General features: G+C 42.1%; 1 protein-coding gene across 2 annotated transcripts in view; it reads right to left on the bottom strand.

The window, feature by feature from the left end:
• Window positions 1-13458, bottom strand: part of PATJ (PATJ crumbs cell polarity complex component) — a 228617-nt gene that overhangs the window by 77977 nt on the left and 137182 nt on the right. For both annotated transcript variants that reach the window (XM_084636472.1, XM_084636473.1), the window contains one exon: window positions 1769-1965. In XM_084636472.1, coding sequence (XP_084492598.1) covers window positions 1769-1965 — 197 coding nt within the window. The remainder of the gene's footprint in view (window positions 1-1768; window positions 1966-13458) is intronic.

Below are 13458 nucleotides of genomic sequence, written 5' to 3' on the forward strand. Positions count from 1 at the left end.
GGGAACCACTGCAGGAATAGCAAAAGACCCTCAGTACTAAGTGCCACTCTGCAGTAGTCAAATATCAGGTCAAAAGGTTTAAAATGTGTTTCAAACAGGAAGATGAAAAGGGGTGGAGGCGAAAAGATGATGAAATGCTTTATTTGCTGATAGAATAACTTGGTCTGTGGGTTAGTTTGCACCAGACAGCAAGAAAGAGAAAGAAAGAAAGGAAAAAGAAAGAATGTTTTAAATTCTAACAACTGAGTAAAATGGATCACAATATGAAATTGTATTTTCTTATCAGTTGGAAAGGAAGGAAACCCTGACAACTACAAAAGGCAAGACTCATCTTATTTTATATGTAAACTGATTTTTTCCATGAAACAATATATGCAATACAAGGATAGCTGTGCTATTCTCTCACCTGCTTTTCAGTAGTCCCTCCGTAACCATAGTTTGTGAATATTCTGAAAGCACAGACTGCATTGACATCAGTTTTCATAAGCAAGTAGATATGTGATTTTTGTTCTTCACTGAAAACACATTTATCAATCATCCTATTCCTCTTATGTGACACCTGCATCACTGGAGGTTTGTAGACATGGTACCCCATTCTGTATGGTCCTCTGCTAATCCCTTTGTGGATTAATAGCTCTTTTGACACACCCAGGATATCATATCATCCATCCAAGACATACCTTTTCTGCCTCAAATTCTCCTGCCATCAACTTTCTCGGCCAGTGTCAATAAACACGCATCATCCGCTGAACCTCCTAAAATATGCCCGAAAATCAAAACTTTCTTTTCATAAGATCTCTAACTTTCGTTGAGTTCCAGTCATCTCCAATACTTTTTCATTGGTTACTGGTCTATCCATGATATTTGTAGAATTCTTCTACACCACCATAATTTGAAGGATTGTAGTTTCTTTATTATTGTTTGAAAGTCCATGTTTCACAGCCATAATTTAACACAGACCATATATAAGTTTTTAAACAGTCAGAAGTTACGTCCCTTTCTCAGGTCATGTCTACGCTACCCTCCGGATCGGCAGGTAGTGATCGATCTATCGGGGATCGATTTATCACGTCTAGTGTAGATGGATAAATCGATCCCCGATCGCTCTGCCGTCGACTCCAGAACTCCACCACGGCGAGAGGCGGAAGCGGAGTTGATGGGGGAGTGGCAGCCGTTGATCCCGCGCTGCGAGGACATGAAGTAAGTGATTCTAAGTCAATCTAAGATACGTTGACTTCAGCTACACTATTCTCATAGCTGAAGTTGCGTATCTTAGAACGATCCCCCCACCAGTGTAGACCAGGCCTCATTAGATGTTTATTCAAGAATTCACTCTTGCTATTCTGGTGCTGACCTCAATATTTGATTTTCCATCTTCTGTAATACTTCCTAAGTAGCAATAATTTCTCACTTGCTGTATGACTATGTTGTTCACTGGAATATCACAGGATCATTGGATACCACCATAGTTTTTATCTTGTCCACATTCAACTCTAACCCATATTCTTGGTCATATTCACATATAACCTCCACTAACTTCATCAGACCTTCTGAATCAGCCAACAGCATTGTCTCATCTGCATAGTGAATGTTACCCATTTTCCATTCATCTTAATACCTTCTTCTGTTTCTTTGTTCCTCAGCTGACATAAGTCACCACAGTTCCATGAACTGGCACCAAATCTTTATTTTGTATTTCATTACTAGGTTCACAGGCTTTCTTCCCTCTCGACACCAACCCTATCATATAGCCAAAGGAATCATTTACCTCTAAAAGTTCATCACCAATGTGCATTCTTCCATCTCTTCCTGCAGGTCCATCTGGATTGATGCCAACTATGAAAATGCTCATACGAGACCTGTCCTTGTTGCCAGCAAGGCTGAGTCCAAGCCCATTCGTATCTTTCTCAAGCTCAATAATGTGCAACTCCCCTGGCAGATCTGCATATCTTTGTCGGATCTTCTCTGAAAAATAGAATAAAACAAACACAAAATAAAATTATATGCAGCCGACTGTGAACACATCTAGGTACGCTACACATTACCTGACTCTCAGCATCACTATGGGTTTCTGGCATTTGGGGTTCCCAGCATGGAAATTAGAACATAAGAACGGCCATACTGGGTCAGACCAATGGTCCCTCTTGCCCAGTATCCTGTCTTCCGACAGTGGCCAATGCCAGATGCTTCAAAGGGAAGTGAACAGAACAGAGCAATTATCAAAGTGATCCATACCCTATTGTCCAGTCCCAGCATCTAGCAGTCAGGAACTTAGGGATACCCAGAGCATGGGGTTGCACCTGTGACAGTCTTAGCTAATAGCCATTGATGGAACTATCCTTCGTGAATTTATACAATTCGTTTTTGAACCCAGTTATGGTTTTGGCCTTCACAACATCCCCTGGCAACAAGTTCCACAGGTTGACTGTGCATTGTGTGAAGAACCAGTTACTTCCTTTTGTTAGCTTTAAACGGGTTGCCTATTAATTTCATTGGGTGACCCACAGTTCTTGTGTCATGTGAAGGGGTAAATAACGCTTCCTTATTCATTTTCTACACATTAGTCATGATTCTATAGACCTCCATGACATCCCCCATCAGTTGTCTCTTTTCCAAGCTGAAAAGTCCCAGTCTTTTAAATCTCTCCTCATATGGAAGCTGTTTCATACCCTTAATCATTTTTGTTGCCCTTCTCTGTATCTTTTCCATTTTTAATATAGCTTTAACCAGAACTGCATACAGTATTCAAAGTGTGGACGTACCATGGATTTATATAGTGGCATTATGTTGTTTACCATCCTATTAGCTATCTCTTTCCTCATAGTTCCTAACACGGTTAGCTTTTTTGACTGCTACTGCACATTGAGCAGATGTTTTCAGAGAACTATCCACAATGACTCCAAGATCTCTTTCTTAAGCGGTAACAGCTAATTTACAAAACATCATTTTGTATGTATAATTGCGATTATGTTTTCCAATATGCATTACTTTGCATTTATCAACATTCAATTTTATATGCCCAATCACACAGTTTTGTGAGATCCCTTTGTAATTCTTCAGTCTGTTTTGGACTCAACGATCTTGAGTAATTTTATATGGTCTGGAAACTTTGCCACCTCACTGTTTACCCATTTTTCCAGATCATTTACAAATATGATTAACAGAACTGGTCCCAATACAGATCCCTGGGGGACACTACTATTTACCTCTCTCCATTATGAAAACTGACCATTCATTTCTACCCTTTGTTTCCTGCCTTTTAACCAGTTACTGATCCATGAGAGGACCTTCCCTCTTACCCCAAGACTGCTTAGTTTGCTTAGAGCCTTTGGTGAAGGACCTTGTCCATGGCCTTTGGAAAGTCCAAGTACACTATATACACTGGATCACCCTTGTCCATATGTTTGTTGCCCCCCTCAGAGAACTTGTAATAGATTAGTGAGTCATGATTTCCCTTTACAAGAGCTGTGTTGACTTTTCCCCAACAAACTGTTTATCTATGCACCTGACAATTCTGTTCTTTGCTATAGTTTGAACCAGTTTGCCTGGTACTGAAGTTAGGCTTACCAGCCTGTAATTGACAGGATCGCTTCTGGAGCCTTCAAAAAAATTAGCGTCATATTAGCTATCCTCCAGTAATCTGGTAAAGAGGCTGATTTAAGTGATAGGTTACATACCACAGTTAGTAGTTCTGTACATCTGGTCCTGGTGACTTATGACTGTTTAATTTTTCAATTTGTTCCAAAACCTCTTTTATTGCCCTCAATATGAGACAGTTCCTAAAAAGAACAGCTCAGCTCTGGGAATCCCCCTCAAAGCCTCTGCAGTGAAGAGCAATGTAAAGAATTCATTTTGCTTCTCCACAATGGCCTTCTTTTCCTCGAGTGCTCCTTCAGCACCTCGATCGTTCAGTGGCCCCATTGATTGTTTGGCAGGCTTCCTGCTTCTGATATACTTAATATTTTTGCTGTTAGTTTTTGAGTCTTTTGCTAGTTGCTCTTCAAATTCTTTTTTGGCCTGCCTAATTATACTTTGACTTGCCAAAATTTATGCTTCTTTCTACTTTCCTCAGTAGGAGTTGACTTCCAATTTTTAAAGGATGCCTTTTTGCCTCTAATCACCTCTTTTAATGCTGTTGTTTAGCCATGGTGGTATTTTTTTGATCCTCTTACAATTTTTTTAAATTTGCGGTATATGTTTAATTTGAGCTTCTATTATGGGTTTTTTTTTAAAAAAAACAAGTTTCCATTCAGCTTGATGGAGCACTACAAAGCAAATTGTGACACTTTTAAAAATTAGTTGGAATGAAATGTTAGATTTATATAATTGAATGTGCTGGAGAAATTTTCTATTTACATTTTTCCAAAGGGAAAAATATGGGGTAGTTCTCTCAGACTAGCATATGGATTTCTACAACTTGTTCTTAGAAAGATAAGTCTCATAGCTTCTCATTGCTCTGTGCCATTTTGTTCCAAATTCAGCACAGTTTTTAAAGCCAGTTTCATATCATCATCTAATTCCAACACTTCAATGGCATCAAAAAAGGAAATTGAAGTAATTAACTGTGACTGGATATCACTTTTAAGAAGCACACGGTGAATGAGACTGATGCATTATCCGTTAAAAAGAGTAAAGGGGTAGAGGAGAGTATATGTACAACTGTGTCCCTGAGTCAGCACTTGGGCTAGATCAAATATCAGCTATTACCATTCTACTACAGGAAAAGGCACATTAGCAGTACAATTTAACTGTTACTGCATGTTTCCATGGCAACAGGAAGAGTAGTGGAGAGATAAAATAAAAAGTGAGTAAGAAAGAAAGAAAGCTAGCTTTCTCCATAGAAAGAAAAGGAGTACTTGTGGCACCGTAGAGACTAACCAATTTATTTGAGCATAAGCTTTCGTGAGCTACAGCTCACTTCATCGGATGCATACTGTGGAAACTGCAGAAGACATTATATACACACAGAGACCATGAAACAATACCTCCTCCCACCCCACTCTCCTGCTGGTAATAGCTTATCTAAAGTGATCACTCTCCTTACAATGTGGGGACACCATGTGGGTCCTTACAATCTCTCCTTACAATGTGGGGACACCATCACAGGGCCTAATAACATCAGCCACACTATCAGAGGCTCATTCACCTGCACATCCACCAATGTGATATATGCCATCATGTGCCTGCAATGCCCCTCTGCCATGTACATTGGGCAAACTGGACAGTCTCTATGTAAAAGAATAAATGGACACAAATCCGATGTCAAAAATTATAACATTCATTAACTAGTCGGAGAACACTTCAATCTCTCTGGTCATGCAATTACAGACATGAAGGTCGCTATCTTAAAACAAAAAAACTTCAGATCCAGACTCCACGAGAAACTGCTGAATTGGAATTCATTTGCAAATTGGATACTATTAATTTAGGCTTAAATACAGACTGGGAGTGGCTAAGTCATTATGCAAGGTAGCCTGTGTCCTCTTGTTTTTTCCTACCCCACCCCCAGATGTTCTGGTTTAACTTGGATTTAAACTTGGAGAGTGGTCAGTTTGGATGAGCTATTACCAGCAGGAGAGTGAGTTGAAGGGGAAAGGAGTCCAGGAGAGCTGGCTGTATTTCAAGGAATCCCTGTTGAGGTTACAGGGACAAACCATCCCAATGAGTCGAAAGAATAGTAAATATGGCAGGCGACCAGCTTGGCTTAATGGTGAAATCCTAGCGGATCTTAAACATAAAAAAGAAGCTTACAAGAAGTGGAAGGTTGGACATATGACCAGGGAAGAGTATAAAAATATTGCTCGGGCATGTAGGAATGTTATCAGGAGGGCCAAATCGCACCTGGAGCTGCAGCTAGCCAGAGATGTCAAGAGTAACAAGAAGGGTTTCTTCAGGTATGTTGGCAACAAGAAGAAAGCCAAGGAATGTGTGGGCCCCTTACTGAATGAGGGAGGCAACTTAGTGACAGAGGATGTGGAAAAAGCTAATGTACTCAATGCTTTTTTTGCCTCTGTTTTCACGAACAAGGTCAGCTCCCAGACTGCTGCGCTGGGCATCACAAAATGGGGAAGAGATGGCCAGCCCTCTGTGGAGATAGAGGTGGTTAGGGACTATTTAGAAAAGCTGGACGTGCACAAGTCCATGGGGCCGGACGAGTTGCATCCGAGAGTGCTGAAGGAATTGGCGGCTGTGATTGCAGAGCCATTGGCCATTATCTTTGAAAACTCGTGGCGAACCGGGGAAGTCCCGGATGACTGGAAAAAGGCTAATGTAGTGCCAATCTTTAAAAAAGGGAAGAAGGAGGATCCTGGGAACTACAGGCCAGTCAGCCTCACTTCAGTCCCTGGAAAAATCATGGAGCAGGTCCTCAAAGAATCAATCCTGAAGCACTTGCATGAGAGGAAAGTGATCAGGAACAGCCAGCATGGATTCACCAAGGGAAGGTCATGCCTGACTAATCTAATCGCCTTTTATGATGAGATTACTGGTTCTGTGGATGAAGGGAAAGCAGTGGATGTATTGTTTCTTGACTTTAGCAAAGCTTTTGACACGGTCTCCCACAGTATTCTTGTCAGCAAGTTAAGGAAGTATGGGCTGGATGAATGCACTACAAGGTGGGTAGAAAGCTGGCTAGATTGTCGGGCTCAACGGGTAGTGATCAATGGCTCCATATCTAGTTGGCAGCCGGTATCAAGTGGAGTACCCCAAGGGTCGGTCCTGGGGCCAGTTTTGTTCAATATCTTCATAAATGATCTGGAGGATGGTGTGGATTGCACTCTCAGCAAATTTGCGGATGATACTAAACTGGGAGGAGTGGTAGATACGCTGGAGGGGAGGGATAGGATACAGAAAGACCTAGACAAATTGGAGGATTGGGCCAAAAGAAATCTGATGAGGTTCAATAAGGATAAGTGCAGGGTCCTGCACTTAGGACGGAAGAACCCAATGCACAGCTACAGACTAGGGACCGAATGGCTAGGCAGCAGTTCTGCGGAAAAGGACCTAGGGGTGACAGTGGACGAGAAGCTGGATATGAGTCAGCAGTGTGCCCTTGTTGCCAAGAAGGCCAATGGCATTTTGGGATGTATAAGTAGGGGCATAGCGAGCAGATCGAGGGACGTGATCGTTCCCCTCTATTCGACATTGGTGAGGCCTCATCTGGAGTACTGTGTCCAGTTTTGGGCCCCACACTTCAAGAAGGATGTGGATAAATTGGAGAGAGTCCAGCAAAGGGCAACAAAAATGATTAGGGGACTGGAACACATGAGTTATGAGGAGAGGCTGAGGGATCTGGGATTGTTTAGCCTGCAGAAGAGAAGAATGAGGGGGGATTTGATAGCTGCTTTCAACTACCTGAAAGGGGGTTCCAAAGAGGATGGCTCTAGACTGTTCTCAATGGTAGCAGATGACAGAACGAGGAGTAATGGTCTCAAGTTGCAGTGGGGGAGGTTTAGATTGGATATTAGGAAAAACTTTTTCACTAAGAGGGTGGTGAAACACTGGAATGCGTTACCTAGGGAGGTGGTAGAATCTCCTTCCTTAGAGGTTTTTAAGGTCAGGCTTGACAAAGCCCTGGCTGGGATGATTTAACTGGGAATTGGTCCTGCTTGGAGCAGGGGGTTGGACTAGATGACCTTCTGGGGTCCCTTCCAACCCTGATATTCTATGATTCTATGAGTTTGTGTGTGTATGGGGGTGGGGGGGATGTGAGAGAACCTGGATTTGTGCAGGAAATAGCCCAACTTGATTGTCATGCACATTGTGTAAAGAGTTGTCACTTTGGATGGGCTATCACCAGCAGGAGAGTGGGGTGGGAGGAGGTATTGTTTCATATTTTCTGTGTATATATAAAGTCTGCTGCAGTTTCCACGGTATGCATCCGATGAAGTGAGCTGTAGCTCACGAAAGCTTATGCTCAAATAAATTGGTTAGTCTCTAAGGTGCCACAAGTACTCCTTTTCTTTTTTCTCCTTACAATGTGTATGATAATCAAGTTGGGCCATTTCCAGCACAAATCCAGGTTTTCTCACCCCCCCCCTTCCAAAAACCACACACACAAACTCACTCTTCATCGCCGATGAAGTGAGCTGTAGTTCACAAAAGTTTATGCTCAAATAAATTTGTTAGTCTCTAAGGTGCCACAAGTCCTCCTGTTCTTTTTGCGAACACGGCTGCTACTCTGAAAACTGTTTCAAATGATTGCTTCCTAAATAGATATGGTAAGTTCACGATGGGGCCAGCCCACACAAAGGAAGTGGGTGTATGTGGGTTTTTCACACAGCAACAGGGAGAGAAAAACATTTACAAAAGAAATAGTCTCTTTAATAGGAAATTTTTAACACTTCTGTGCTCCTTCCTGCAATGACCTATTATTGTCTTTACCATACCATATTTACTTCTACTCTGCTAAGTAACATTGTGGGGTTGACCTTTGAAGCACTATTTGGCCCTGCTGTTGGAACTTCGTAAATAACAATGATAAGCCACATAAAGTTTAGTTACTTTTTCCTTAGGGGTCTGGAGTCCGTACTAATAGGAGTAAAACATATTATTGTCATTTTAAAAAGTGAATAGGACTCTGAATAAGCAGAACCAAGAAAAAGGTGCTATTTTTATTTGTATATTCACTTCTCGGAGTCCAGCACTGCTTTTAAGTACAGTATGCTGCAGTTTCACGGTGCTGAGTAGAATATTTATAATTAAAGTACAATCTGCTTTAATGCATCAATTATTTTCAGTTCCGGAATAGAACTCCATACACAGGTATTGGTTTTATAAAGTCACTCCAGCAACAAATCTCTCCCCCCGCAGAGTCTGTGTACTCATGCACCGATTGGAGGGGCTATGCTATAACGTGTTCCTTCCATTCACTCTGTTAGAGTCTCAACTGAGTGAGCAGAGGGCCTGACTGCAGGCTGCCCTGGGCTCCTGCTTGGATATGCTGTATTCCGTGCCAGTGTTGTGGCTGCAAAATCAGAATGGGCCTTGCTGATTACTTATCAATTATACTTTTATAATCTTTATAATTCTATGTAAATAGTACAGAAGATTTTGATCATCCTCAAGGTCTACTGCTTCACAACTGATAGAATGAGGAAATCCAGCAGCTAGGGCACAGGGCTCCGGGTTAGGGAAATAGAGGTTGTATTCCCAGCTCTGTTCTGTGACCTTTTTGCTGCTCACTTATCCTCTCTGGCCTCAATTCTCCTAACTGTACAGTTGGTGTAGGAAGCCTCAACCCTTAGGTGAATTACGGAACTATTAATTAATTAGTGTTGATAAGGCACTTTGGTGTTGTATATTTATTTGTGTATTATCCAAAGGGTTTGTTTATTGTTATGAAATTCCTGACCAGGTTAAATAGATACTTTATTACTCTTGAATTCCAGTCGTGTGTCTTAACCACCAGTCCAGACAAAGCTTAGAATTAAGAGTTACTAATAATAGACTCTGCTGATATAACACTGAGCAACTGGTCTTCCTGCACCCTGTAACAGTGCAACTCATAACTTCAGCCTCAAGCTAGAGCATTTAAAGGAGTATTAAGGATCTGATTTTGTCACAGAGGTCACAGATACCGTGACTTCTTTGGCTTCAGCCTACCACAGCGGAGCTGGAACAGCTGTCGCCCCCCCCCACCCAAGAGGAGTAGCAGGGCTGGAGTTGTGGCCTGAGCAGTGGCTGGCGATCTGCCCCTACTGCTGGAGTAGTTGCTGCCAGAGCAGTGGACAGGGTCGGGTCAGTCTCCACCGGAGCAGATGCAATAGCTGCTGTCACAAGAGCAGCTGCCGGTTGGGGGCCCAGGGCTGGAGCCGTAGCCACTGCCTCAGAAGCAGTAGCCAGGGCCAGGTCAGCCCCCAGGGCTGGGAAGCAGCAGCAGCTGCCACCACAGGAGCAGACCCTGGGGCTGAATCAGCTCCCAGGGCTGCTGGATCAGCTCCCAGGGCCAGAGCAGGAGCAGCGGCTGGCTGACAGCAGTCAGCTGTTGCTACAAGAGCAGCGGCTAGGGTGGAGCAGTGGCCGGGCTTGGTCAATGCTGCAGGGTTGGAGCAGTCAGCCCCTGGTGGGTCTCCAGCAGTTAGCTCCCCACCCCACAGGGTGTTTTTAATAAAAGTCACGGACAGGTTGCAGGCTTTCGTGAATTTTTTTTTATTGCCCATGATCTGTCCATGGCCTTTATTAAAAATACCCGTGACAAAATCTTAACCTTAAGTATTATTGACAGGAGGAAGAGAGTGAGAACAGATTAGTCAAATTTCATCTTTCTTTTTAATGGTCAGGCTGAGACACACGTAACAATCAAAACCTATAATTTTCCATTTCATTTGCTAGTGCTAGCAGTCTGTATTTTTTTTAACAGGCTAATTTGTTTTGGAATTGGTGTTTGTGGAGGAATAGAGTTTAACAAATAAATTTTGTGAAGTGTATGGCAGATATCGGTGATCATGGGGTATAGTCTGTGAATCTAAGTGTGTAATTGGTGCATATCTTTATGATTGATTTAGGGGATCGGGGGATGATCCTACGAAGTACTGAGCACCCTCAACTCACATTGAACCAGTGGAAGTTGAGGGCAATTTTCCAGGATCAAACTCTATGGAGAAAGGTTTCAGAGTAACAGCCGTGTTAGTCTGTATTCGCAAAAAGAAAAGGAGTACTTGTGGCACCTTAGAGACTAACCAATTTATTTGAGCATAAGCTTTCATGAGCTACAGCTCACTTCATCGGATGCATACTGTGGAAACTGCAGAAGACATTATATACACAGAGACCATGAAACTATACCTCCTCCCACCCCACTCTCCTGCTGGTAATAGCTTATCTAAAGTGATCACTCTCCTTACAATGTGTATGATAATCAAGTTGGGCCATTTCCAGCACAAATCCAGGTTTTCTCACCCTTCCCCCCCGCAAACTCACTCTCCTGCTGGTAATAGCCCATCCAAAGTGACCACTCTCTTTACAATTTCAGAGTAACAGCTGTGTTAGTCTGTATTCGCAAAAAGAAAAGGAGTACTTGTGGCACCTTAGAGACTAACCAATTTATTTGAGCATGAGCTTTCGTGAGCTACAGCTCACTTCATCGGATGCATACCGTGGTTCCACGGTATGCATCCGGTGAAGTGAGCTGTAGCTCACGAAAGCTCATGCTCAAATAAATTGGTTAGTCTCTAAGGTGCCACAAGTACTCCTTTTCTCTTTACAATGTGTATGATAATCAAGGTAGGCCATTTCCAGCACAAATCCAGGTTTTCTCACACACACCCCTTTTTCCAAAAACCACACACACAAACTCACTCTCCTGCTGGTAATAGCTTATCCAAACTGACCACTCTCCTTACAATGTGTATGATAATCAAGGTGGGCTATTTCCAGCATAAATCCAAGTTTAACCAGAACGTCGGGGGGGTGGGGGGGGAGGAAAAAACAAGGGGAAATAGGCTACCTTGCATAATGACTTAGCCACTCCCAGTCTGTATTTAAGCCTTCATGTCTGTAATTGCACACAACAGAACCACTAACCCAGGAACTTATCCTTGCAACAAAGCCCGTTGCCAACTGTGCCCACATATCTATTCAGGGGACACCATCACAGGGCCTAATAACATCAGCCACACTATCAGAGGCTCGTTCACCTGCACATCCACCAATGTGATATATGCCATCATGTGCCAGCAATGCCCCTCTGCCATGTACATTGGTCAAACTGGACAGTCTCTACGTAAAAGAATAAATGGACACAAATCAGATGTCAAGAATTATAACATTCATAAACCAGTCGGAGAACACTTCAATCTCTCTGGTCACGCAATCACAGACATGAAGGTTGCTATCTTAAAACAAAAAAACTTCAAATCCAGACTCCAGCGAGAAACTGCTGAATTGGAATTCATTTGCAAATTGGATACTATTAATTTAGGCTTAAATACAGACTGGGAGTGGCTAAGTCATTATGCAAGGTAGCCTGTGTCCTCTTGTTTTTTCCTACCCCCCCCCCCCCAGATGTTCTGGTTTAACTTGGATTTAAACTTGAAGAGTGGTCAGTTTGGATGAGCTATTACCAGCAGGAGAGTGAGTTTGTGTGTGTATGGGGGTGGGGGGGATGTGAGAAAACCTGGATTTGTGCAGGTATTGTTTCATATTCTCTGTGTATATATAAAGTCTGCTGCAGTTTCCACGGTATGCATCCGATGAAGTGAGCTGTAGCTCACGAAAGCTTATGCTCTAATAAATTGGTTAGTCTCTAAGGTGCCACAAGTCCTCCTTTTCTTTTTGCGAATACAGACTAACACGGCTGCTACTCTGAAACCTGTGTATATAATGTCTTCTGCAGTTTCCACAGTATGCATACGATGAAGTGAGCTGTAGCTCACGAAAGCTTATGCTCAAATAAATTGGTTAGTCTCTAAGGTGCCACAAGTACTCCTTTCGTCTTAGCCTGGTAAGAGGGCACATGCATCACATACTGCTACAGTAAATGCAATTTTTATGCATGCATGTGTAAAAATACACACACACCCACACCATACTCTGTTTTGTTTTTAAAATTAAATCTCTGCTCAGCAGGGCATACTTACACTATTGGGGATAACAGGAAGTATTGGCTTTTACAAGCTCCACCTATTAACACTCCTTAAATACTCCTCAAAGGGCTGTCCTCTGTGCTAGGTGATTGTAGTGTAAATGCTGCCACACTATTCCCAGAGCTGTCATTATCCAGTCTGCATACAAATATCCTTTGGGTTTCTTCATGATTTCCTATAACATTCTGTTAGTATTCTCAGTTTGCCTCTTAATAAGACTCTCATAAGATCATTTATACAAGTATTTACCTAAACAAACATGCATCTAAGGCATCTTCTTTTTAATACATTTTTAGATGTCTTTTTCCTCCAGCTGGTATCACTTTTCAGTTCTCTGCCTAGCACTGGGGAGCCAGTTAGCATTTGCATTTGCAAGAATTCTATTATCTGCCTTCATTACCAGATACTTTACACAAGGCAATTATAATTCTGTGGTTATTGCATTACACACAAGGTATTAAGTTCTTTTTGTTTTGTCACTGTATGGAGTTGTTTCCACATTCCATGAACAATAAGCTTATCTAAACTTCAGCAGATGCATCTTACAAATAATATTTAGCCAGCTAGTGCAGCATCTACAGAGTTTTTTTCCCAATACATATTATATATACATATATATATATACACACACACACACACACAATTAAATAGGACCATAGCACCAACAAGTTCTTTACTAATCAATCCTGCAATAATATATCCCAGATATATTAGCAGATAATTATTGCATTTTAAACAGAAGCCTTGGAAATGGAAGACCATTGCTTTCAAACAATATGCCATTATGCTGTCACAATGCTTTCCTGCTCCACTAAATATTAGTACATTAAATGGGGAGAAATAAGAAAATAAATAGTAGGAGATATGGCTAGCC

Source organism: Lepidochelys olivacea (assembly GCF_965140295.1).
Source record: "Lepidochelys olivacea isolate rLepOli2 genome assembly, chromosome: 8".
NCBI lineage: Eukaryota > Metazoa > Chordata > Testudines > Cheloniidae > Lepidochelys > Lepidochelys olivacea.